The 26,863-nt window shown below is 34.8% G+C and overlaps 1 protein-coding gene across 1 annotated transcript in view; it reads left to right on the top strand.

Moving 5' to 3' along the window:
* The window catches only part of LOC145681573 (uncharacterized), a 69,728-nt gene that overhangs the window by 10,439 nt on the left and 32,426 nt on the right, over positions 1–26,863 (top strand). Inside the window, exon 3 of the mRNA XM_081753208.1 lies at positions 15,002–15,119. Coding sequence (XP_081609334.1) covers positions 15,033–15,119 — 87 coding nt within the window. The 5' untranslated portion in view covers positions 15,002–15,032. The remainder of the gene's footprint in view (positions 1–15,001; positions 15,120–26,863) is intronic.

The raw sequence follows: 26,863 nt of genomic DNA, 5'->3' as shown, positions 1-26,863 counted from the left end.
GATCTTTGCATCGGTAGTGATGCATTTCTTCTTGATGTGAGCGTCACCTGTCGTGTTTTGTTTGAAGCTAGTCTCCAGCACTTACTGCGCATGCTCGACTGGTTTTCGTGTTGTTGTGGAGCGAATTCTGACTTGTTATTGTGTGTGTTCTTTTGTCTAGTGCTGGAGTCGGCTTAGAAAAACGGAGGTAAGTGTATATTAAAATACGATATTATTGTGTTAGGTAGTGCAAGTATGTAGTTATTAAGAAAAGTACCGTTAGCAAAACAAAAATAGCAACAAGAATAGAGACAAAGCCATAAGGGATTCTCAGAAGGAACTCGTTTCCTACAAAAATCCACAAAGGAGTGAAGAAATAGCCTATTTAGGTTAACTACAGTACATACTGTATGTTGAAGTGACTCATGCTAGTGGCTGCTTGATTCTCATTAAATATATCCGATGCATGCGTGAACTCCGAACTGCTGTTGTTATTATTATTATTATTATTATTATTATTATTAATAATAATAATAATAATAATAATAGTAATAATAATACTTAATATTCTTATTAGGTGAAGGTTGATTATTTAGAAAAACTTCATTTAACTCGCATAAGTTGTTACTCCTGCACCAAGGGCGCCGATCCTGGGGGGTTTAGTGGTCTGGGACCCCCAAAGTTGAAATGGTCCTCTAACGAGGGGGCCAAATTGCTAAGTTGAAGGAGGTTCTCCTATTTCTACAGTACATAGTCGTTCATTTTTCCTTTCTACTAATGCATATCTTTCTTAGGGCCCTCCAAAGTTACACAGAAAACGGCGCCCTTGTCCTGCACATACCAATAGTTGAGTATCTACTAAAAGTCACACATGGTCACATAATTGTGATGTTTTGGTTAGAGTATCGGGCCAAAAGCCCCGATTTCGTGATATTGAAGTAAATATTGACAAAACACGGGTATGCCTACTATTGAGCAGGAAATAAATTGAAGGTTAAAAACAGTAGCACGGCATTAACCCTTACATATATCGTATATGTTTATACGTTAGGGTTGCATTTTCATTATTCGATTTAAAAAGTACTAATAAAGCTTTTTTTCTAGAGTGGAAGCGTTCTAGAACACGTTACGTATGGTTTTACGCCTTTCTGGGTCGAAACATAGGGTGTGATACGTCATAACTTAAAACTAAAGAATTTTTTGTTAGGCCTATTTTTACTATTTTTTGAGTTACATACTTTTGCACCTATAACAAAAATTCCCTTTTTCTCGATTTTCCCGCTCAGATAATCGACGGAGACATGCGAATGGAAAACGTTTCAAAGGCTGTTCTATTCTGAAGAGAATGAGGTACGAACCATAATGCTAATGTAAATAAGGATGTCTCAGGAAATTTTTACCTGAGATCTTGTTTCAAACGGGAATTTATGGTACTGTGGGCATATTATTTTTTGGCGGGCTTACTTTTGCACCTAGAAGATCGATATTTTGCACATACATTCAGTGTACTCCTTAGTATTCTACAGATATATTTCAGATCTCTGCGGTGCCGCAAGTTGTGTTCAAACGGGTAAAAAGGTTTTAAAAAGGGATATTTTAATAAATCTCTTTATCGAGATTTTCCCGCCTCAGATACATGATGAAGACATGTGATTGGTAACGTTAGAAAGTACTTTCCATTCTGAAGAAAATGAGGTACGAACCATGATCCTAGGGTAAATAGGGATGTCTTAGAAAATTTCCCGTTTTTGCGGGAATTTGGGGTATTGTGGGGATATTCTTAGCACATGTGTTAATATATATATATTTACCTTACTGTTCTAAATAGAAGCTTGAAATTTTGTAGACATATTCACTATGCCCTTAACATTTTCAGTTGATTTTGAGATATGTGTGTTAACACAGGGGGGAGGGGTCCAGAAATGCTAAAAAAGGGATATTTTAACAAAAATCCCATTTTTTGCAATTTTTCCCGCCTCAGATACATGACGGAAACATATGAATGGTACCGTTTGAAAGACTGTTCTATTCTGATGAGAATGAAGTGTAAAACATGACCCTAGGATGTCTCAGAAAATTTTTATATTACATCCGAATCTTTTTGAGTTATCTGGGCCACTGTGGGGATGTTCTTAGCTGATTGGTAATTTGTTTCTCCCATCCTTACTATTCAAGATAGAAGCTTGAAATTTTGTACACACGTTTCGTACACCATTTAGTATTTTTCAGTTTATTTGAGATCTGTGTGTTAACACAGGGTGTTCCGGAGGGACCCAAAATAGAAAAAAGGGATTTTTTCTACCAAAAGCCTTATTTTCCCCCTCAAACTTTCCGTTTCAGGGACATGATAGGGAAATGTGAATGGTGCCGTTTTAACACAGCGTATAATAAGGAAAGGAAATTTCAAATGTAATTTCTGGTATCATTATCAGATTAACTTTTCAGAGGTTAACAGGATTTTCCACTAGTGTTATGTTCTTCCAATGAATTCAATTTGATTATGAGATTTAAACTGACTGTTACTTCATTTTTAAATAAAATTCGTCGTTTCATGAATGGGAAATGAAAGAAACATAACTCAGCATGTCAGAAGGCTACTGATGATGTGTCAGTAGAGACAAGAGACACACGTACTAGAAAACATGCTACAGGCTAAACCAGTAATGTCTTAGTTACTGTTCCATTTTCAGTTTTTTTTTTTTTTTTTTTTTTTTTAAGAACATGCGTCGCGTACTTACGTAACATCCTATATTACTGAGAAAGTAAACCTGATAGCGAAATTCTGATTTCAGATTTGAATTTAACATGGTAAATTACTATAGACCTACAGACTTTTATCCCAGAAATATAACTTTTTTAGAATATTGTAATTACATATCACAAGAACAGTTTTCATATTTTTGTACCTAATTCGAAACGTCCACGTATTTGTCCGTTTGCAAAATATATCTTTAATAATTAAAAACAGGGAAATGTAAGTGAACAATTCTTTCAGATGATTTTAAAATGAAACTTTGGATGTCTTCCCGTTTGGCCTTTTCCCGTTTCGCCTTGTGCCTGTTTTCATTACTTCAGGCTATGATGTAGTATAGTATATGCTAATTTGATTGTAAGGCGAAACAGGAATTCCTCTTTGCCCTTTCCATTTCGCCTTACACCAGCGAAGAGGATTTCAAGTTATGATAGGGAAATTTAGTGTCATTTTGGAAAACATTTGTAATGCTAGTAGTATTTACGTCTGAACGAACAGAATAGCGTATAATCAAAGCAAGTATTCAGAATTTTGTGTTATCTGCGTCACTGTTTAAAAAATTGCTCATGTAGCCTTGTATTTGTACCTCACATATGAAGAAGAGAGCGGCGGAAGAACGAACATCAACAATTACTAAGACATATAGGTAAGTATATATAATAGTTGTAATAAGGTACAAGTAATTTTGACACTGAAGCTTCTCTGCATGTTTCTAATATTTACTCGTGCAACTTTTCCAAAAGTTATTTTAGAACTTTAGATGTGGAACTTTTCTTAAATGGCATCCTAGCTAGCACACAAATACATAGTCCATTTTTTTTATTTATAGTGTAACACAATTAACCGGTCGTAGTTAAGCAATATTCCGTCTGTCTTTACTTTCTAGAGGGAAAGTTCTTTCTTTTTTCGTTGATGTTTAAAATGAATTTATTTTCTTCTCTCCAGGAAGAAGATTGCTAAGGGAAATTACTGTGGTGAAACTGCATCTGTTGTCTCTATTTTTGGTGCCGTTAAACACTCTCTATATAACGTACGAGCATGAATCGGGCACCACTATCGCAAAGATTGAATAAATTGAATGTGGAAGGATCGTGGAGCGAAACGCAGGACGGCAAAAACTTTTATTGGGGGATGAAGGCGATGACACCAGTAGAATTCTTGTAAGTTATATTTTAGTAATCAAGAAAATAGTTTATCATTTCTTACGTTCTTCTTGTTTCTTTTTTTCTTTTTCTTTCTTTTCTTTTCTTTTCTTTTCTTTTTTTTTTTTTTTTGAAATCGTGAAAATCTGTTATGACAATAGTAATAGGAGTAATAATATTAATAAGCATTTTCTTTAGAATGTCTGTGTTGTTTATTCTAGTCTTTTTATCTTCAACAGGTTTTCGGCACTATTGGAACTTTGAAAATTATGTGTCAGTGCGACAGGGTTGTAATGGAGGGACACTTAAGACTGTACCTCTCCTTTTCTCCCAAATATACATCCTGCACGGAAAATATTTCGGCCAGGTATTTGTTCTCCTCTTCTGCATATTGCCCAGTAAAAAGCAAGAGACACATGTAAGACTACTGGAGATAATCATGGAAGAAGCTGAGAAATTTGGACTGCGTTTCAAATTGAAAGAAGTTTCTATTGATCTTAAGAAAGTAGCAATCAATGCTATAAATAAAGTATTTCCTGGTTAAAATCACAGGATGTTCCTTCCACTTCTCTCAGTCTGTTTGGAGGAAGGTTCAGCAGTTAGAACTTTCTCAATTGTACAAAGAGAACACTGAAGTAAAAAGATGGATTCGACATGCAGCAGCACAGCCTCTGGTACCAACTTCCCATTTAGATGTAGTGTTTGTACGTTTGCAAGAAGATGCGCCTGACGTTCTATGAAGGAGAAGTTCCATGATTATCTTATAGACACTTGGCTGGATGATGGTGACACGTTATTTTCTCTGTAAGTATGTTTTCTTTCCTACATAAATAGATGGCGTTTAGTGCAAAAAATTAATGATTGTTTTTTATTATTAAATCATTAATTAAGCTATCCCGAGCACTCTACAGTATAGCATTTTTTCCATTAACACCTAATGTAAAGTGTAATATAGATTTTCTTGCGACGTGCATGTATTAAAGATTCTACATTCACCGATGTGTAAATTATCAAAAGAACACATTCTTTTGCTTTGCAAAAGAAATAAATTAGGTTCACCCAAAATTTTGCCATCGACTTTCCAACGTAGATTCTCCTGCAATCCTTTGAATTTTTAATGTGCCAATGATGTATTTTTACCTATTTGCAGTGACTTGTGGAATCACTTTGAAAACGATCAAGAACAAATTACTAACAATGCAAGACAGTGGCACGTCAAATTACGAAGAAAGGCATCAAGGGATCACTTAGACATACATTCTTTCATTGAATTAATGAAAGACAGGCAACGTAAAAATGAAAGATTGCGAGTACTTCTTCAAGTGGTTATCAGAAAACACACTTAGAAAGCTAAGGTAGAGACGGTTTGACGACAGGATTCACCGCCTAAAAGATAGACTTAAGAACAGTGAAATTGATGTAATTTCATATACTGATGCTGTTTCATATTATATCCACATAGAAACTTGATATGCTATTTCGGGTGTGATAATAAAATTTATGTTCTAAGATATTTGAGTTTAATTTGTCTGAAATAGAAGAGACGTTGCAGTTGAGAATAAGATAAATCCCTCTTTGTTACAGAAACAGAGTGAAAATTCCCTTGTTTGTTATAAGGTCAAGCAGGAAAAGACCAAACGGGAATTCCCCTTCCGCCTTAAGATAACATCCTTGTCGGTTGTATGGCAAAATGTTTTGAGAGCATAAGGCGAAACGGAAAAAGGCCAAACGGGCATAAATTAGTATACTAAAGTATATTATGAAAAAGCGATAGAAAGATTCAGAGAACATAGACATACAAAGTTTGATTTATAATCTGAGTTGGTAGTTTCCATTTTTTTTTTTTTTTTTTTTTTTTTTTACTCTGTAAAGTTTTGTGTTTCCCATCGCTAGATTTGCTATCGGTACGATTTTTCTAACATTGACCCATGTTCTTTTATTTCACCAAAGATAATTTGGGATTTTAGCTTTAGTGAAAATGGCAAAACTGCTCTTGTGGAGCAACCTGTAAAAAAAAGCTATGTACCTAGGTATAATAAATTGAGTTCTTTTCCTTTTTTGACTTGTAAGATATACTATTTGAAGGCCTTATTTTTGTAACTATTTTCTCATAATGGTTGTGACATAGTTTAGATGGATCTCCTAAATTGAGTGGCCTAAATTGTATATTGCACATCTGATATACAGGGTTGTCAAGGGTGTGAAAACGATGGAATAAATTTACAACACTACCAAAACTATGAAATCGAGGTTTATTAGTGTGATGCATGACAGAGTGAAAATATTCCACTTTACATGAGAGCCTCTGCGACCATTTTGGAAGGTATCATACTGGATTTTAATTAATTCAGTGAAATGGGAACTTTACGATCCGATACTATTGTTGAAATAAGGTGTGATTTCGTAACGATATTATGGTAGTTTCCTCTCTGCTTGTTTGCATCCTGAACAAAATTATGATCATAAATTTACAATGACAAGTTTTTGTATCTAGACCTATGTGATCAAAATTTCGTTAACAAAGAATATAGAAAACAATCTTGTTAATGTCTTTAAAAATCACACTTTATTTCAAAAATAGTAGTGTATCGTAAAGTCTATATTTCACTTAATTAACTCAAATCCAGTATGACTACTTCCAAAATGGCCGTAGAGGCTCTCATGTAATATGGAATATCTGTACTCTGTCCTGCATTACCCAAAAAGCCTCGATTACATATTTTTAGTAGTGTTCTAAATTTATTTAATCGTTTTCACACCCTTGGAAATCCTGTATATTTAGGGAATATGCAACCAGCGATACCAACCATTGTTTCAATTAATGCATGTAAATGCTTCAGTAGGAGACAAAAAAAATGCATAACATTTTGTGATTTCAGCAAAACGTTTATCTGCATAATAAATTTTATGCACACAAGTGCATCAATTAACACAGTTTTCATTATGCATTTAGTTGCATCCTTAAAAATTATGCAGCTAAACGTTTTGCTGGAGTCACAAAAGTTATGCATTTTTTTGTGTCAACTAACGCGTCTGTGGTTCAGTGTGTCCCACGACGTTTTAGTCTTCCCGAAACCGAAGCCGCTTGCAAAATGTTCAGATTCACAGGATCTCTTGAGCCGCTGTGGTCGGAACTTCAATCTTTTCCACCTGTAATTGAGCACAAACTCGAGAGCGCGACAAGTTAAGTTGTTTGTCAATGTGGAAAAAACTAAGATTTTAGACAGAAAGCCTGGTTTACTAAATTGCTTTTCTCAACGTATCCGCAAGTAACAAAAGTGAGCGGGCTTCGATATCTAAAGCAGTTTCTGCCAAAGCATACAAAGAAACAATAGCACAATAGTTTCGATAACATCTGTGCGGTCCTTCGATAGGCTATTTAAAATTGTAAAATTGTAAAATAGGAGGAAAGGGTAGTTTGGACTGCACCTGTGGCCAAAACAAAAGACTCGTAGCCGGCTTGTATAGATAGTTAAATGGAAATTTTATATATAATATGTGTGTATGTGTGAAAGAAAGAGAGTCTGACTTTTGCTCACCGTCCACTTTTTCCTTATTGCTTCATTTATCTCAGGGATTCAACCATCATCTTTCCATCTCTAATAGCCATTGAATTAGCGACAAATTTGTTGGAATTATTTTGTTGTGAGACGTCAGTCTTTTCAGGAAAAAAATCTGGTCGGTTCAGAACCTTTATGGTTTATATTACCGTACGAAAAAGGAATGAACAAAGGGAAGCGTGAGGACATACCAGCGAGCGAAGATCCCTGAATACTATTAACTGGCTTCAAGAAGGAACAACGATTCACAGCTCTGTCTCCAGAAAGGAAAAAGGAAAACGAAAATACCTCTGATTTTGAATAAACTTATACATTTACTATTTGGTATTTTTTAGATTTTCTTGTCAACTAATTTTTAAGACAGAAGAGGAAATATTCCGCTACCATTAAAAGATGCCGGTATGGCGTACCGATGCGTACCACCAGAAAAAATCGATATATATATATATATATATATATTCCCCCTTCCTCCAAGTTACGGGGTTGAAGTTGGATTTAAACGGCCAGAAGTGTCACTGTTCATCCCAGCGACCCCAAAAACTATCGATTTGACACTAATATAGCTCATTTTCAATAATTTTTATATATATCCTCCCTCCTCCAAGTTGTGGGGCTGAATTTTGATTTAAACGGCCGGAAGTGTCATTGTTCACTTCAGCGACCCCGGTCATTTTCACCTCTTCTCTTCTGTCCCGAAAATTTTATCGAGGTCGGTCTGATGATTCAAGAGTTCAAAGAAAAATAGTCAGTTTCATTTTGGTTGTAATAGATAATCTGTCGCAGCAGAAAACGTATTTCTTTTCATACAGGATTTTGTACCTAAAGTTTATATAAGTGTCTATATTAAAATATTAAATACGGTAATAGTGATTATACGATTATGTTTTAGTGCATGAGTATTAGTGAAATTTGTCTACTGCTCTTTCTCTTAAGAAGTAATTTGGTTAAAATTAAGAAAACTTCACACGACCAAAGAGCATATTAAGACTCACTTTCATTCAAGAGACCTATTTGATGCAATTGAAGCACTTCATGTTGGTAGGTTTGTATGGAACTGTAAAAGTTCTGTAATTAATGCACATCCACGAATAAACGACATAAGAGAAATAAGCGCAGACTATTCATTTTCAACTAGCTGAACCTGCCCTCTCTACACAGCTTATCATTCACATATGAGCATGAATCTCCTTGTCATTCTTCATACCTGTACATGTCCCTTTACAGATACAAGTGAAGGACGCCTTCATAAAAATCGGCAAGGGGTATCATAAAGGTTTTTTTTTTATTTATTTTTTTCAATATCTCTTACCGTTTGCAAGATTTGAGCCCACTTGTGGTTGGAATTTCGAATTCATATATGACCAGTATTTTCTTTCTTTTTGCATCCAATATGTAATAAGTAAATGTTACACACACACAACTAAAGCCTGTGACAAACATCTTGGCATTTCAGTTAAACGAATAAAACACAAGCTCTGACGCGATGTTGCTGAAAGGCTAAGGGGTGTGGTTATGGTAAACAGACGAACTACACCTCGATTAGGTGGCAATGGATAGACGTGGATGTGTACGAAATAAACGTGGCAATACCGCTGGCCTCTCATTTGCTAGCAGCATTTAAAGGGAACTTGGAGCGCCACCTTCAAATGCTAAGATGTTTGTCACGCCGTTTAATTATGTTAGTGATATACGGAGTTCATTGGGCAAAAAAAAAGGAAAATAAATAAATAAAAAATAAAATAAAAAATAAAATAAAAAATAAACTGTCCAAACAATGAAGATTCATCTTAGACTGGAAAAATAGATATCCTTCGTTTTCTTATCATTTGGCCATGAAAAACACACATGAGAGATATACAACCATGAGAGATATACAACCCCTATGTACAAGTATGTGATGTTGGAATATATAACTCGTAGGGTATGATGCTTTACTTTTTCAAAAATTTCAGAACTTCCAGTGTACCACTAAAAATGTAATAAAGAACTAATGGTCATGCTTTTTTAAAAAATATTAATTAGAACTGGACAATTTACACTCAATTTGGAATCGACCAATGAAAACGACACGTTTCTAGCACTTCTGGGTTCGAGATGTCATTGCCGAAAGGACTGGAGACAAATATATAAACTTTTCTATGAGGACAATCATATACGTATAAATTTAGTATTTTAATATGTAGATATTAACTGGAATAGTTTGATTTTCGAGTGCTATTTTTTAATATTCGCAATATTGAAATTTTTGAACTTATATTTTTTACGCGTTTGAAAAAAAATATCATTACTAGTAAAATTAACCTAATACAAACATTTATCATTTTTTCAATTTTCCAATTTTTTCGGAAAGAAATCGAAAAAACTGTTTTTTTTACAAAGGGGTTCGAAATTTCCGGAAATGTTACAACACTAGTACTTTGCCCAGCATTAAACTTTGATGTTAGTTCCGACGCAGTTCGCTGCTGTCCTGCTTTACCAGTCTGCCCAGCCTACGACGTCCAACATATTTAATGAGGTGGGGGGCGCCCAACACCTCGACGTTTGGACGTCGTGTCCCCTTAGTTTCGATATTTGTTGAAGACACTCACCACAGCACTCCTCGAACACCTGACAAGTCCTGCAGTTTCCGAAATTCTCGTGCCGAGTGTTTCTGAGTGAGTACTTTCTTCAAAATAATATTAAAAATTATAGAAAGATTTTCGAGACATGCGAGTCGAGTCGAGACTCGTGTCTCGACTCGAAAATTCGAGTCGAGAAATATGTTTGTCTCGACTCGTCTCGAATTTTACAAAGTGTGTCTCGACTCGAATCTCGACTCGAATTCGAGTCGTGTCGAGTCGAGATTCGAGACATGTCTCGACTCGTGCGCATCCCTACTTATTTCCTATCTGAAAGCAGTTAAATTGAGCGATTTTTCCCATAGTATATTTATTATGTATTTAAATTACACAATTTTATAGTGTTTTCTAACGTAAAAAATTAGAACAAGTATTTTACAATTAGAAACATAGAGTACAGAGTGAAGTAGTTCCAGTATTATTATTATTTAACTTATAAAAACAGTAATTTGACTTTACTATTCTTGACTATTGAAGAAACGAACTTCTGAAACATTTTAACACATTTATGAAACCTTGTGTAAGGTAATGCATGGGAAAGTGATTTTACGTTTACATCCATTCATATTTTAAAATCGATTCTTTTAATGAGTGCAACTCTACCATTATCGCACAATATCCAATGCTGCTTGCCATACTTTGATTCTGAATAAGTATAGATAAGAGATTGTTTTGTTGCATAAAATGATGTTTGTTTATAACCAGAGGCGGCTCCTGAGGGAAGTCACACTGGTAAACAATCAAGATATTATCGTTGGCAGTAAGGGAAAAGGATTGCCTAATGTATTAAATGTTGTATACAACAATTAGCACAATTAGCAATAATTAGCAGAAAAAGTTTTCCTCTTTCAATCTGAAGCTGAAAAGATTTAAGTTTTACAGGTGTAACGTCCCTGACAATCCGCCTCTGATTATAACACAACTAATGCCCTTATTTGAAATATAATTGTTAACACTATTGTGGAACGCTGCTGGCACGCTTAATTTATTGCATTAGGATATTCTGTAATCAACCTCAAAGAAAGAACTTAAACGAATATTTAACGCTTGCTGTAATATGTTCTCATACGTTGGTGAATATAGAGTTTAGTATTTCATTTATTAAAAAATGAAATAGCAAAACAGTGATTCTCCACTGAGAACAGAACTAAAATGGTCACTGTTCTATCTTTTTTTGTTTTTTAAGTCACCAAATATAAATTATCACTGATTAGTAACATAGCAATTTGGATTAGAAAATATGCACATAACAGTGACTGTAATTATTATAAATAATCACACAAACAGGGAAATTACAAGTGGTATGTGCGAAAAGAGCATTAAAGAAAAGACAAAGAACAATCTGCTGGTTAACACTGTATTTTGTTATGCAGTAAATAAATAAATAACCATTTCTTCCACAAAATAAACACTCTCAATTATTATTGGCAACGAATGACATAGACTCTGGTGCCTCAAAAGTACGTTTTCTTCGATTTTTTCAAAAACTTCACATGAGAATTTACCCTCTGGCTTGTTATCATGTTCAGATTGATGTGATATATATCTTATGTTTGAACAATATTTTAATCAGACAGAAATTAAACTTTAAAAGTTATCATAAATTTAGGCCAATCTTATTCAACAATGAAAAACTTCATGAGGGCAGCTTCACCTAAACCGTTCTCGCACATCAATTTTTGTTTCCAAATTAGTTGTTCTTTTCTTCGCTTGGAGAAGAATGGAAAGAATTAGTTGGGTCGAGCGGAAAACGAATGAGAGAGTGTTAGAAATTGTGGGTGAGAAAAGAACACTTTTAGATATTATTAGGAAGAGGAAGAGAAACTGGTTGAAAAAAAATGAGATGAAATCTTTAAGTTTAACGTCCCGCGGTTATGTCGGTTAGGCTAAAGTAGACGGTGATAATGAGAAATGAGTGAAATGGTGGAATGAAGAAAGTGGGAGGAAACGGAAGAACCCCGAGAAAACCCACGAGCACGGTGTTGAGAAACTGGTTGGGACATTGCCTAAGAAGAGACTGTATCATGAGGGACGTCCTAGAAGGTATGGTGGCGGGAAAGAGAGAGAGAAGGCGAAGGAGACTACAATTAATGGGTGATATAAAAACAGAAAGATCATACGCGGAGACGAAGAGGTTAGTGGAGGACCGTGGAGCATGGAAGCTTCTCAGCTGCGGCAAGTGACCTGCCAATAAAGGCAGAATACCTATGATGATGATGATTTCTCCGCTTCCTCGAAAACTTCACATGAGCATTCACATTCATAGTAAGATTTTAATAATAATAATAATAATAATAATAATAATAATAATAATAATAATAATAATAATAATAATAATAATAATATTAATAATAATAATAATAATAATAATAATAATAATAACTGTATTAACTGGAAAATAGCAAAACTACGAGTTTTAGATATTATGGGGAAAATGTGTGCAAAAATTGTGACAAAAACTTAGAAGAAAATTTATATGTAACATTTATGCTGCAACTCGACTGTAAAAAAAAAAAAAAAAAGAAAACTAGAAAATCTATTTCGTAGAAATTGAATGTATAATTAAGATCATCTGTGTACAAAACTATAGAAAACTTATGTAGCAATATATGTATGGGTAATATGCTGTAAAATCTGCAGGTAGGAAATTCTGTACACTTATATGTATAGAAAACTTATGTGGTAGAATCTGTATGTAATCTCAAAAAAAAAAAAAAAAAAAGTAGCCGAAACTGAGGTAGTCGATGCAAGCCAAGACGAATTTCCTACCTATATGAGCACTTAAATACATTTGGTTACAAAGAAAATAATGAATATTTGTTGCAATAGATTAACAAGAAAGTAGTAAGAAAATTTCAAGATGAGCTTAAACGTGTTGTAATAAAGAAGGTTGTAGGTCTTAAATCAAAAATATATGCTATTAAGGAAAAAGGAGATAGAGATGATGAAGAAATACAAAGAAAAAGGAATATCTAATAAGAAAACCAAAGGACTAAAATCAAATATATTTAATCCAGAAATATTTTTAAGGTTTATAACGATTGTGTCTTAGAAAATTAAGAAATGCATCAAATACAGAACACAATCGAGGTATATATAATTTCAGTAGAAGAGAGGAGGGCGCGGTGGTTCAGTGGTAGAGCGTTTACCTCCGGCGCTTGGGGTCCCTGGTTCGATCCCAGCTCGCGCCGTGTGGACTTTGTGGTGGACAAACACCGTGCTCGTGGGTTTCCTCGGGGTTCTCCCGTTTCCTCATTCTTCATTTCACTCATCACCGTTTCCTTTAGCCTAACCGGCATAACCGTGGGACGTAAAACTTAAAGATTTCATTTCATTTTTCAGTAGAAGAAAACAAATTAGCATTAAGCTCCTTCGATGATAAAAGATTTGTACTAGAAGATGGGATACATACTTTAGCTTGGGGACATTACAGGATTGATTTAAAGAAAGAAGAAATATTAAATTTAAAACATTAGTAGAAGAGAAAAAGAAGAAAAGAGAATAGAAGAGTTAAGTTAATATATCGTACGTGTGATTAGGTTTAAGTTTAGATGTAATTATTTTATACATAAAATATTTATATGTAAGTATTTTATAGTTAAATGCTTTAAACTTCTGATTAATAGTTTTGCACTCTTATTTCTAAATACTTTTGCACTAACGTAAGATAATTAGGGGAACTGTGTTTCGATAGTGAGATTTCTATACAAAAATGTGTCCAAAGCGAAAGTACGCTGAAAGTGATACTTATATATCTACTCCAATATTAAATTGTACTTATCCAAGCAGCGATATTTTTAAGATTAACAATCGTTTGTTTTTCCTTTGTTATTGATTATCTTGAAGGGAAACACAGTTGTTTCGAAAAGTATAATGAAATATTTAAAAATTGAAGTTGGGATGTGGCCAACTTAACATTAATATCTTCATTTTCAACTTTCGATTCAAAACAAAAATAAATCCTTGTTATTTGTTGTTTTGAAGAAAAATCGTTTATTTACAAAATAATAATGAGATATTTATAAAATAAATTTGGGACAACTTGACATTGAACCACCATCAAATTTCGATTGAAGACTCGAGTCAATAGTTTAAATTCCCTATGTTATTAATTGTTTAGAAGAACAAATAGTTTGTTTTGAAAACGTAAAGATATAACTTATTTACATAATATTAGAACACTAACTTCACAGGACCCCTACTTTCAAATTTTGATTCGAAACCGAAGTCAATTATTGGCTATTTATTGTTTTGAAGAAAGAATCGTTTGTTTTGAAAAACGTAGAGATATTTTCAAAATAAATGTAGGATCAATTTCACACTGATCGCTCCACTTTCCAATTTGGATTCCAAATCAAATTATCATTTATTTTTCGTTTCTTATTGATTATTAGGAAGAAAAGATCTTTTGTTCCGAAAAGCATAAAGATATATCTAGATGTACAACTTCAGACTGATTTTTTCACTTTCAAATTTTGATTCAAAACCCAATCAATCGTTGTTTGTCGTTTCAAAGAAAAGATTGTTGTTTTGAAGAACAACTCTGGTGCTTGAGGTCCTTGTTTCGATTCGAGCTTTATGGCTTTATGATGGATAAACATCATGGACGTGGATTTCTGAAAGGTTTTCCGTTTCCTTCCTCTTTCCTGATTCTACTACGAGGAAGTTCACTTTTCTTTTCTACTACTATTTAATTCATTAGCATCATCACTCACCCCCACCCCCTTAGTCTCGGAACCTATTAGTGTAATGTTAAAGTAAAAGAAAATATCGAAAATTTCGATTTTCGTTCAAAATATCATGTTAGACAATTCCTTTCTCCACTTTTTTGAAAAACTAAAAGTACTTGTACCTTTATATTTATGGTACATCTAGCGTTAGGGCGGATATGTAGTTTACATTTCATTGCGTCCATGTTGAATATATCTTGAAGTATTTCACCTATTTTAGGGTGTTTAATAAATTTTCTCGAAGACACATTATGAAGCAGGTAGTCTCTGGCGTCGCACACATACATTACCACGGAGGAATTCACTTGGACTTGAAGTTAGGCAACTTGTTAATTAGAGTAAGTAACCCTCGATACTAATTTAATGCAAATTTTATGATATGTCTTTAATTTTGTTTTGCTGTACAAAAATAATCATTAAAGGAATGAACTAAAATAGGTTAAAAGTCATAAGTCAATATTCAAGAGATATGTTATATATAGAGCCCGGATTTCTTTATAATCACATATTTTCCCTTTATATGTACCGTGCACTCATGTCCAAAATGATTGTCGCATATCTATAACTGTCTTCTTGTAAGAATATAATTTGATAATGATTTTGATGGGTACTTTTAATACTGATGTGGAAGATTTCATAGGAAAAGAATTATAAATACGAAAATTAGAATGAGTGAAACTAAATGTTGCAAGAAAGTATTATTTTAGTTTTATTGTTCTTATTTACTGCTCTTTTGATATGAAATTTGCCACATACATGTCTGCCGATTATACACATACTAACATTATAAGAAATACCGGGCGAATTCGTTATCAAATTATATTCCTACAACAACATATTGATAGACATGCGACAATAATTTTGGACATTAGTATACATGCGTGAAATTAAAAAAAAAATCTTGACGATTTACGTCAGTAGGGATGTCAAAGTCAATTCCACTCAATGTTACATATTCTGTAAATTAAACAGTCCTTAAGAGGAAAATTCATCGGGTCTTTGGATTATATGTTAGTGTGATAGATAAAAAGTAAACTTTAAACGGTATCTTCTCCCTTCCTATTCCCAAATTTTCAGCTTCCGGTACACTGCAGTTCTTGGAGATCTAGATTTCAGCTCGCAACAGGAGATAGCAATCAATACTCGACAAACAAAAAGAACCGACATTTAAAGTAGCAATTACAAAGCTGAGCGGCACTTATCTTCTATTCTACTTTGTTGTAGTGAGCGTTTTTGTATCTATATACAGGGCGACTTTTTTAAAAAAAACTTACGGATTTCATTTGCGTCTAGAATTTCTACATAAAGTCCGATGTTCATGCGGTTTGTGGCAAATAATTAAGGAAGGATGGGAGATTTATGAGACTATGTTTACTGGTTTAAATTCTTTTGGGGTAATATCGGCCACGCCTCAACATAAACAACAAATATTCGCCGGTGTACTTTACAACTGGAACGAGATGCGGTGCGGTGTGGAGATTTGAGGGTTTTCTTTCTTTTTTTTTTTTTCGTTAGATAGCAACCTCGCAAAGGTCAATAAGAAACAGGAAACTAGGCCGTTGTATTGGTAAATGTACTGTACAGTTCTGTGCTACTGTATGAATATTATCAGGACAGAATGAGAATAGTGTGCTTTTGCAGCAACATAAGTTTATCGTTAAAAGTTTTTGGAGAACGCAATCTGTTGCTGCTACGCAAAGGGCATTTAGGAACAAATTTGCCTCACGTTCTACTTCAGACAGGAACATAATATGGTCGCTAGTGAAAGGATCGATTCTGACTGAGAGAGGGAAGCATCGAAACCCGCAGGCGGGTGTTATGGAAGATGTCAATTATCGACTCCTTCGGTCGCCCTAGAAATCCCTCCGTCGTTTGACACAAGAAACCGGCTATAGCTATTTAACATGTGATTTATAGATGTTACTACTAACACTTAGTTTATATTCTCACTAACACTTAATTTGTAATCTGCAATTTCCCTTCAGAAATCCGAAACCTCATTCCAATTGTAAAGTACACTGGCGAATAGTTGCTGTTTTTCTTGAGGTGTGATCGATATTATCCCGGATGAATTTAAACCAATAAACATAATCCCATAAATCTCCTATCTTTCCTTGATCTTTTGCCATAAATCGCATGAAAATCGGACTTCAGTTAGAAATTCTAGACCCAAATGAAATCTGCGAGTTTTAAAAAATCACCCTGTATAAATCGTCGACTTTTCATTGGAGTCTTAAGAAGAGCTTGCCTCAGTGTTTAATTCGTGTGTGAGCTGTATAAAGCCGGAATGTATCCCCCTGACTCTTCGTCATCTCAGAACTTGTAGTCTTGGATAGCGGTCGATTATGCATTTACCATCGATGGGACCTATAAACGATCCAAGTGTGCTGTTAAATTATAGAATCATTGAGAAATTAAACTATTCGTTCTTGAATAGGGCATATAAACAACTATACATAGGTAAGTTTTATAAGGAAACTAACTGCAATATTCGCTCTTCGCACAGGAAGAATAGGTTTATGGAAATTATATTCGAAATTCTTTCCTCCTTAGGATACGCACTTCAAAAAGTATGATGAAAAAATCCCATAAAATACTCTTCTTTTTTCATGAAGATCTTCCTACATAGAATGAGTTCTATAATCAAAATGGCAGAATAATAACCCACTTTGAGGAAGAGATGCCTATCATGTTCCAAGATTCATTTCAACTAACAATCCTCTTTTTCGTGATGCTATCACAAACAACGAACCAACCTCGCTTTCAGTGTGGCGCAAAAATGTACAACATGTCCTCTTCCTGCACCCTTAAAATGGGAGTTTTTAAAAAGTAACGGGAATTTTTAAAAAGTAAGGGCTCGTGTCCATTTATTTATAATGAACTGTGTATACCATCAGTTTCATCATCCTAACTTGAGGGGCTTGTGACCTTCTCTATTTTCACTACATTAGTTTTGAACCTTCTATATTTCCGTGAGGAAACACATTTCAATCAAAGTAACAATATAAAGACACAGTTTAAGATAGATGATAAAGTGTTCCAAAGTACATTTCAAAAGTTTCAGATTCTCGGTTAACGCTCATGTGGTTCGGATCCCACGTTAAGCTGTAGATCCACATCTTTCATAGCTTTGATGCTGACAGAAAAACTAAACCAATATTCCAACCAAAAATCAAACGGTTCTGCCGATTTTGTACAATACAATCTTACATAAGATCACTTTATATTACTTACTGTATTAGATGGAAAATATCGACCATATCTAAATATCGAATTATTGGATACATAGATCAGAGAAATATTTCGATATCAATATTTCTACATTTGATATCAATCGATCGATTGTCGAAACATTGCACAATTTTAAAACTGAAGTGGTTTTACACGACGCATAGTGGGGGAGAAATGCTGAAAAGCAAAGTACTAGAAAAATTGAGCTGGAAACGTAAAAATTAGTACACTTGCTGCTCTAATCCAGAAAAAAAATAAATAAATGAAATATGTAAGTTTTACGTCCCAGGGTTATGCCAGTTAGGCTAAAGGAGACGGTGATTATGAGAAATGAATGAAATGGTGGAATGAAGAAAGTGGGAGGAAACGGGAAAACCCCGAGGAAACCCACGAGCACGCTGTTTGTCCACCACAAAGTCCACACGGCGCGTGCTGGGATCGAACCAGGGACCCCAAGCATCGGAGGTGAACGCTCTACCCTGAGCCACCGCGTCTAATCCAGAGAGTCAACGGTTTAGTCCGCAAAGCCAATTTGAACGTATTAAAAGGTTGAAAAATTACAATAATGTTGTTGAAAGAAATGAAGATAAACTTTTATCTGAAACTTAACACTGGAAAAGAATGAAAATAGATTTTTAGTTGAAAAATAACATTCTAGATTTTGTTGAAACGCCTCCAATGTACAACAAAATTGAAAAATTGGCTATATATCAAAACTTTTCTTAGGGGAAATAAAGACCTGAAGTAAATTTCGATCTAAGTGCAATTTTCTGAAGTTTCGAGTTATAACCGGAATGATGGTCTATGAGCCAAACCAGTTTAAGTATATTCGGATCTAAGCGCCAAACCTGTAAGTAGTAGTTTAGTTCATTCCAATAGAATGCGTGACGTGTATGTACATGGCACAAATTCTCTAGGAAAAGCATAATTATCTCAAAACTGTTCAAATGGCACCTAGATCTCAATTTACTTCAGATCTTCAAATATGTTCTTGTTACAAAATAATTTAATTTGGTATAGCTAATTATGTTGAAAAGAAAAATATATTTACACTTCTCTTTTATTAGAAAATCATAAATATCTACTCACAGATATTTAACGAGAGTTTTACACCAACTAAATCGCATATTTATGTAGGTAATGTGAGACATATATCTACTGTCAGTAGCGTCATTTCAGATTTTGCTTGGGGGGCAAGATCCCTGATATAAGTAAATTTTCGCGTTTTTTGCTGATTTTCTACTATTTTATGATAACATCTGTATAAATCTCAGACGCAGGGGGGCAATTGCCCCTTCCTGCGACCCCCCAAATGACGCCCCTGCCTACTGTACTTTTTGGTGTTAAATTGAAACAACCGTCCCTGTATCGATAAAAAGAATATATTACGAAACAAAAGCTATGTTACTTCAAGACTATTTTAATTAAAATGATAAACATACCTAATAAAATATTTAGTGCCACTTAATCTCCATGCGATCAAATGCGGCCGTTCTCACTTGTTCAACATCAAATATTCGCCATCTTCACTGTCATCTTCAAGTGAACCATTGTTATACGCAGGAAGAACGATACAAAGGAATGCATCTTCGCCTGTGCTCGATTATTTACATAGCGAGAACGGGAGCAAGTTAGAAAAGTGAAATGAAATCTTTTAAGTTTTACGTCCGGCTAGACTAAAGGAGACGGTGACGATGAGAAATGAATGAAATGGTGAAATGGAGACAATGGGAGGAAACGGGAAAACCGAGAGAAAACCCACGCACATGGTGTTTATCCATCACGAAGCTCACTTGGCGCGAGCTGGGATCGTACCAGGGACCCCATGCACCAGAGAATGAACGCTCTACCACTGAGCCACCGCAATCCCCGGAAGCAGGTTAGCCCGTGCTTGTAGCACTTTGGGTTCTGACTTTAAAGTGGTGTGGAAGTTTGTGCACCTAATCACAGTTCAGGTTCTTTATGCAGACCTCGAGGTGATATTTAACCTTAGAATAAACGAGACGCAAGGAAGCAAAAAAAAAAAAAAAAAAAAAAAAAAAGTGAAATGAATTTATATACTTGGACAGAGTAGCATAGAACTTCGCGGAGTATATGTGGTTAACGTCTCTTCCATTGAATCAGGAGTTCCGTATTCTGTTCCAGGAAGAAGCTCCGATACGTATTGCATGTTACAAACCAAATACCAAGAGATACTCTACTTATAAAAGCAATGCTTTACTCGATACCACCCTTGAAGACGTTACCATGGATCTAATTCAAATTGACTACGAAATATAAAATAACAGAAAATGTATTCATAAATTCAATTACTCCGAACACTAGTGGTTTTTGTCTAGAAAAATGAGTGCACATGAAAATAATAGTCCGCATAAAAAAAAAATCACGTTAAACTTTATGATGGTGGCAGATAAAATTATATTATTTAATATCATGTATTTATAAGTGTAAAGTATCTTGTGTATTTGAAGTATGTTGTGTAAACCTATTTGTACCTGTTAGTAGTAAATGACCTTTAACGATTAAGATAAAATTAAACCTGCAAATTATCTCATACATTTATTATTATTATTATTATTATTATTATTATTATTATTATTATTATTATTATTATTATTATTCCAGTCAATTTTGCATTTATTATTTAATATCAAATAACTCAGAAATTACAATCGACTCTAAAATTTCTTCCGAACTTTCTTGTGTGATCATCATTCGTTGACTGTAATTAAAAATTCAGGGTTACCCATTCAGGGTAAACGGCTCCTGAACGGGACGTGTTATCATCTGCATGATCTTCAAATACACTTTCAATAATTAGTCAGGGTTCTAGCCTCAGCAAGCCATTAACGCACTTCACATCTCTCAACCACTGGTGTTTCATGGTTGAATGAACTTTCTCTTTTTCCTGAAATCATCATTGCAACCTTCTGTCTTAAGATAAAAAAAAATATATCTAAATATTTAACAGAATAAGGGAATATCACTAATAAATTTAATTTCGAGAGTATATTAAGTAATACGAAATACATCGCATATTATCTTATTATTAACTTCCTAGTAGTGATAGGAGACAAAACTTGAATCTTAAGGATTTTATATCTATATGGGCCGCGGTGGCTCAGTGGTAGAGCGTTCACCTCGGGTGCTTGAAGTCCCGGGTTCGATCCCAGCCCCCGCCAAGTGAACTTTGTGGTGGACAAACACCGTGGCCGTGGGTTTTCTCGGGGTTCTCACGTTTCCTCCCTCTTTCTTCATTCCACCATTTCATTACTCATCATCACCGTCTCCTTTAGCCTAACCGGCACACACATGGGACGTAAAACTCAAAGATTTCATTTCATTATTTAAGGCTTTTATAAGATTCAGGAGTAGTAGTTAACTCTTGCGAGTGACATCTTTCTGGACTATCTTGTCATACGTAAATCAGTTTTATCAAAAACGGCTCAGGAGATTCTGCTTATATTTCATAAATAAATATTTAAATCCAATAACCCAAGAGTAATGTGTAAAACAAATTCTTATATAAAAATATGCAGGAAAGATAATTTCCTGTTAGGGCTGTTTTCTCTCTCTCTGTCTCTCTCTCTCTCTCTAATACGGCATGCGATTTTATTGATACTTCCTTCAATTTGTAGAAATAACTCTGTTTGGGATTGCAATACATCAAGTTTACGTGAAGTAAAAGGAGTAAATTCTATCCGATGTTCCACGTTTGAACATGCTCATACAAAATAATTTTCCAGTGAAACCTACCGAATAAATTATTCGATTCTATTAAAATATGTGTATAGTTATCTTCTTTATCGCATTCAAACAATCCTCACTTGTTGCGACTGAAAATAGAAGGGTAAACGGGAACAAACGCCCCCAGACTTTGGGATTTCCGTATTTTAAACAATATAATAAGAAAATAATTTTCTGTGAAGACGTTCGCCAAAATTGCTAGATTTTGAAATAATAAAAAGTATAGTTTGTTTATGGCTTAACATCCCAATGCATGTAGTTAAAATAGATCATGCCCCCTTATTCTCCCGATACTCTGAAAGTTATTTCCGCGATAACTTTCGTGAAAAGTATTCGCTTTTGAACAACGTAGTATATATATTGCTTGCGATTTAAATTAGTGAAGAATGCGGATAATCCTAGGTAGGTCATCCCGCTGGCACTTGAAAGTCTCTTCAATGGTAACTTTCGTTAAAAAAAAAAATGCAATATGTGCATTGTAGTATATTATTTCTGATTCTTCAAATTTGCCACAATTTCCTTGAGTTTAAAATCAATCAAGAATGAACAAGTTATTCTTTTGAACATGACTTTAAAATATATTTTGTGATGATAAATTATATTTTTAAAAAAGTCAAAACACCGGAATCACAAATAAGAATACAAAATCATATTCGATATTACGGCACTAAGGGGGGGGTCGAGCTGGGTGAGCCTCCCTCTCTATGCCACTGCCTCGAAGCATAATCATGGAACATTAAACTAAAAATAAAGACCATGTCAGAAGAAAATCGGCGATGCTTATAATAATAATAATAATAATAATAATAATAATAATAATAATAATAATAATAATAATAATAATAATAATAATAATAGACTACTACTACTACTACTACTACTACTACTACTACTAATAATAATAATAATAATAATAATAATAATAATAATAATAGTATTAGAAATTGTAGTATGAAAAATATTTCCTACTGTTTGCTAGATTAATATTCGAGTGTAATTTAACATTTTAAAACTATCTTTTCTTGGTGGGGGGGGGGGGATTTCCAGTTGTTGGCGCCTTAAATTTGGATGTTTCTTCAAGAGATTCTTCAGTGTGTTAGCACATCCTAGGCAAAATACTACTGGTTAGAATATCCACATGAATTTATAACATGCAATATTGTCATTTATAAAATGTCACGATAAATTATATGCCTTCTGCTAGTAGGTTGTACTAAGTAGGCCACAACCTCGAGGCGCAATGTCAACTTCCCTTCACACTTTATCCAGGCTTAGGACTGGCAGTGTAATAGTAGTGTATAAATTATTACCACTACATTGGCGTACTTGAAAGTTAAAAATTGCAGGGGAAATATACGTCCCTTTGTCATCATTCATTCAGTTTAACGTCCCACATTATGCCGGCTAGGCCAAAAGGACACGGAGTGATTCCTTAAAATAACATTTTATGTTTTAGAAATCAACTTAAAGCTAGATCAAATGAGCACGTAAGAACGTTATAGTAAGATGAAGAATAGGAATTAATTACCTTCGTGCATACCCATACGAAAAGTTCTGGCTACGTCTATAGATGGAAAGCCCTCCCAGCTGGTCTATGTCTAGCACGTGCCCTTTAGATGGACGAGGCCCCGGTTCGATTCCCGGCAGGAGATTATTGAATGATAGTGGTTCGGATTCGACATTAAACTGTACGTCCAAATCTCATATACCCGCGCTGCGGAAAAAGAAAAAAAAGGCTTGAAAGATGGCTTGAAAATTTTAAACTCAAGGAAATTGAGGCAAATTTGAAGAATCAGAAATAATATACTACAATGCACATATTGCATTTTTTTTTCTTTTTTAACGAAAGTTACCATTGAAGAGACTTTCAAGTGCCAACGGGATGACCTACCTAGGATTATCCGCATTCTTCACTAATTTAAATCGCAAGCAATATATATACTACGTTGTTCAAAAGCGAATACTTTTCACGAAAATTATCGCGGAAATAACTTTCAGAGTATCGGGAGAATAAGGGGGCCTTGATCTATTTTAACTACATGCATTGGGATGTTTGTTAAGCCATAAACAAACTATACTCTTTATTATGTCAAAATCTAGCAATTTGGCTAACGTCTTCACAGAAAATTATTTTCTTATTATATTATTTAAAATATGGAAATCCCAAAGACTGGGGTGTTTGTTCCCGTTTACACTTCTATATTCAATCGCAACAAGTGAGGATTGTTTGAATGCGATAAAGAAGATAACTGTACACACATATTAATAAAATCGAATAATTTATTCGGTAGGTTTCACTGGAAAATTATTTTGTATGAGCATGTTCAAACGTGCAACATCGGGTAGAATTTAGGGGAGACTTGCCCAAGATGGGACACTTTTCAAATAAGAATTTATTTAAAAGACACAAATGTAATAATAAGAAAGGTAACACATGCATTCAAATGTATGTTCCTTCTGCTCCACGAATGCAAAGTTCAAGTGGCATGCCACAATACTAAACATTATTTTTGTAAAGAAAGAAAAAGGCTTGTGATTGTCCCGTCTTAAGAGATAGTGTGCATAAGTTGGGACAAGGCAGTTCCAAAGATGAGACATGATGTAGGTTATAAAAGTTATAACGTAGGTTTTGTTATGAACTTATAAACTGTTTATCACAAGCACAAGTCACTACCATAGATTACTGTAAATTTGACATCAACTCAAATTCAGTTCCAAATACACAATATTTTGAGCAATTAGATAATTATGATAGTAATATCAATATCTGGAATACAAAGAAAATGACGCAAAGAGAAACACACAAAGAAAATTAGGCTAGACATGAAGATACAATTACAGAACACAACAGTGGAGATACTGTGCGACACACTTCGTCATAACTAGTTTATTGTGATTATTATTAGCAAGGAACGATTCATAGTTAGGCACTACATTAACCGGTATCTTTCACTAATGTACCTTAGATACGCCTTAATTACTGAATTATGATCACAATCGTCAACACTGTTCACTCCTAATCATTGCACTCCGCACAATAATACACACCATTGGTCGCAGCCGAACATGATTCATGAGCCCACCTCTTACAACCCATACACTGAATCCAGCCTACAGTTGAAGTGGAATATGGATTTTCGCACACCAAACAATACCATTCCTTTTTGTTCTTGACTACCTTTCCCTTCTTGGTTACTCAAAATGTTAAAGTTTGAGTAGGCCCCAGCTGGAGTTTCCTTTTTGGAACACTGTGAGACGCTTTTGCAGCCTGGGTAGGGCGAACATATGACACTTTTGATCGAAGAAGAGTTTTATATGGAGTAGAGGTTAGTATAGTCGCTCCTATTGATGCTCTAAGTTTCTTTCCTGGACTGCTTTCTTGAGAATATAGGCCTAATGTAGGAACTGGGTTGATGTCTTCTGGGTTTACATGCGATGTCTGAGGTGCAGACGTGCTAGAATATGGTGTTTTGGATGTAGATGGAAGGGCATTATCTTGGTTGACTACTGACTGATTAACAAGTGGGGAAAGGGTTATAGCCCTAGGTACGAGGTCAACAGAATGCGTAGGCTGGGTATTTGTAGGAACGGGAGGTTCTGAACCGTCGCTGATATCTCGAACATCAGACGTATCAAGCCTTCTAACCACAGGTTGAACTACAAATTCATGGTCTTAAAAAATATGGCGGTTGACAGGTCAGATTCCTGTTTTACGAAAACCACTTGAAGCATTAGCCACAGTAGCTGCTTTACTATAAGCTGTTGTAAACGCTTCCGCAACGTGATACTCAGTAAAAGACCTTCCAGGATGATGCCGAAGCCAATGTTCCACCGCTTGATCATAATAAAGTTCCAAAGAACCAAACACGCTCACATCTAGTGGTTGGAGTTTGTAGGTACAGTGTGGTGGTAAGCTCAAAAGCACTATACCGTTTTCTGACGCATAATCCAAAGTGGAAAGGTTCTTTGTATGCGAGGTGTGGCCGTCAACAATCAATAGTACCGGGTTTTGTTTGCTTGGTCTAACATAAGAGGCAAAATGCCTGAGATACGCGAGAAATACTTCACCTCTGATCCATCCATTGGAACTAACAAATTGAACACAACCTTCTGGATCTTTGTCTGTCAACTCAGGATTTTCCTTCTTTCGTGCAAATATGAAAGCTGGAGGGACATAGTTTCCACAGGCGTTCACAGCATACACAATTGTAACATTTCAACCGCGTTCAGCGGACGTTAGGGCACCAACCTGCTTCTTACCTTTCTTAGTAAGTACCTTTGAAAGTTTATGCACGGGTAGGGATACAACTTGAAATACCATTCAGTTTATCTTTTCTCCTAAGTCGGGACATTGTCCCATCTTAGGATTTCGTGCTTGTCCCGTCTTAGGAAATACACTTCCGTTCCAGTTTTCATCACCTTTTACAAATCACCTTGGCCAACGTGGAACTACAATGCTTTGTCCATTTTCTTTAAAAAAATGACACATGTCTGTGCATTTTAAAAAAGTGTGCCAGAGTAGTAGAAAACCGGTTTTGAATGTTTCAGATATATTTTAGAAAATATGGTATATTCTTAAATGTTGCTTCTCTTTCTTTCGTTTTGTCCAGCTGCTGGTCCTTTGTCACAGTATGTAATCCCTTCTTGAGTACTCATCAAACTGACGCCACAATCACCTAAGCCCATGCTATCTCTGAAGCAGTGTTGCCACTGTCCCGTCTTATGACCTGTCCCATCTTGGGCAAGTCTCCCCTACTCCTTTTACTTCACGTAAACTTGATGTATTGCAATCCCAAACAGAGTTATTTCTGCAAGTTGAAGGAAGTATCAATAAAATCGCATGCCGTATTAGAGAGAGAGAGAGAAAAAAAACAGCCCTAACAGGAAATTATTTTTCCTGCATATTTTTATATAAGAATTTGTTTTACACATTACTCTTGGGTTATTGGATTTAAATATTTATTTATGAAATATAAGCAGAATCTCCTGAGCCGTTTTTGATAAAACTGACTTACGTTTGAGAAGATAGTCCAGAAAGATGTCACTCGCAAGAGTTAACTACTACTCCTGAATCTTATAAAAGCCTTAAGTTTCAAGTCTTGTC

This window comes from Thermobia domestica, chromosome 3, assembly GCF_964235325.1.
Source record: "Thermobia domestica chromosome 3, izTheDome1.hap1.1, whole genome shotgun sequence".
Lineage (NCBI taxonomy): Eukaryota > Metazoa > Arthropoda > Insecta > Zygentoma > Lepismatidae > Thermobia > Thermobia domestica.
The sequence above is the reverse complement of the archived record's forward strand: the minus strand, read 5'-3'. Positions and strand labels throughout refer to the sequence as shown.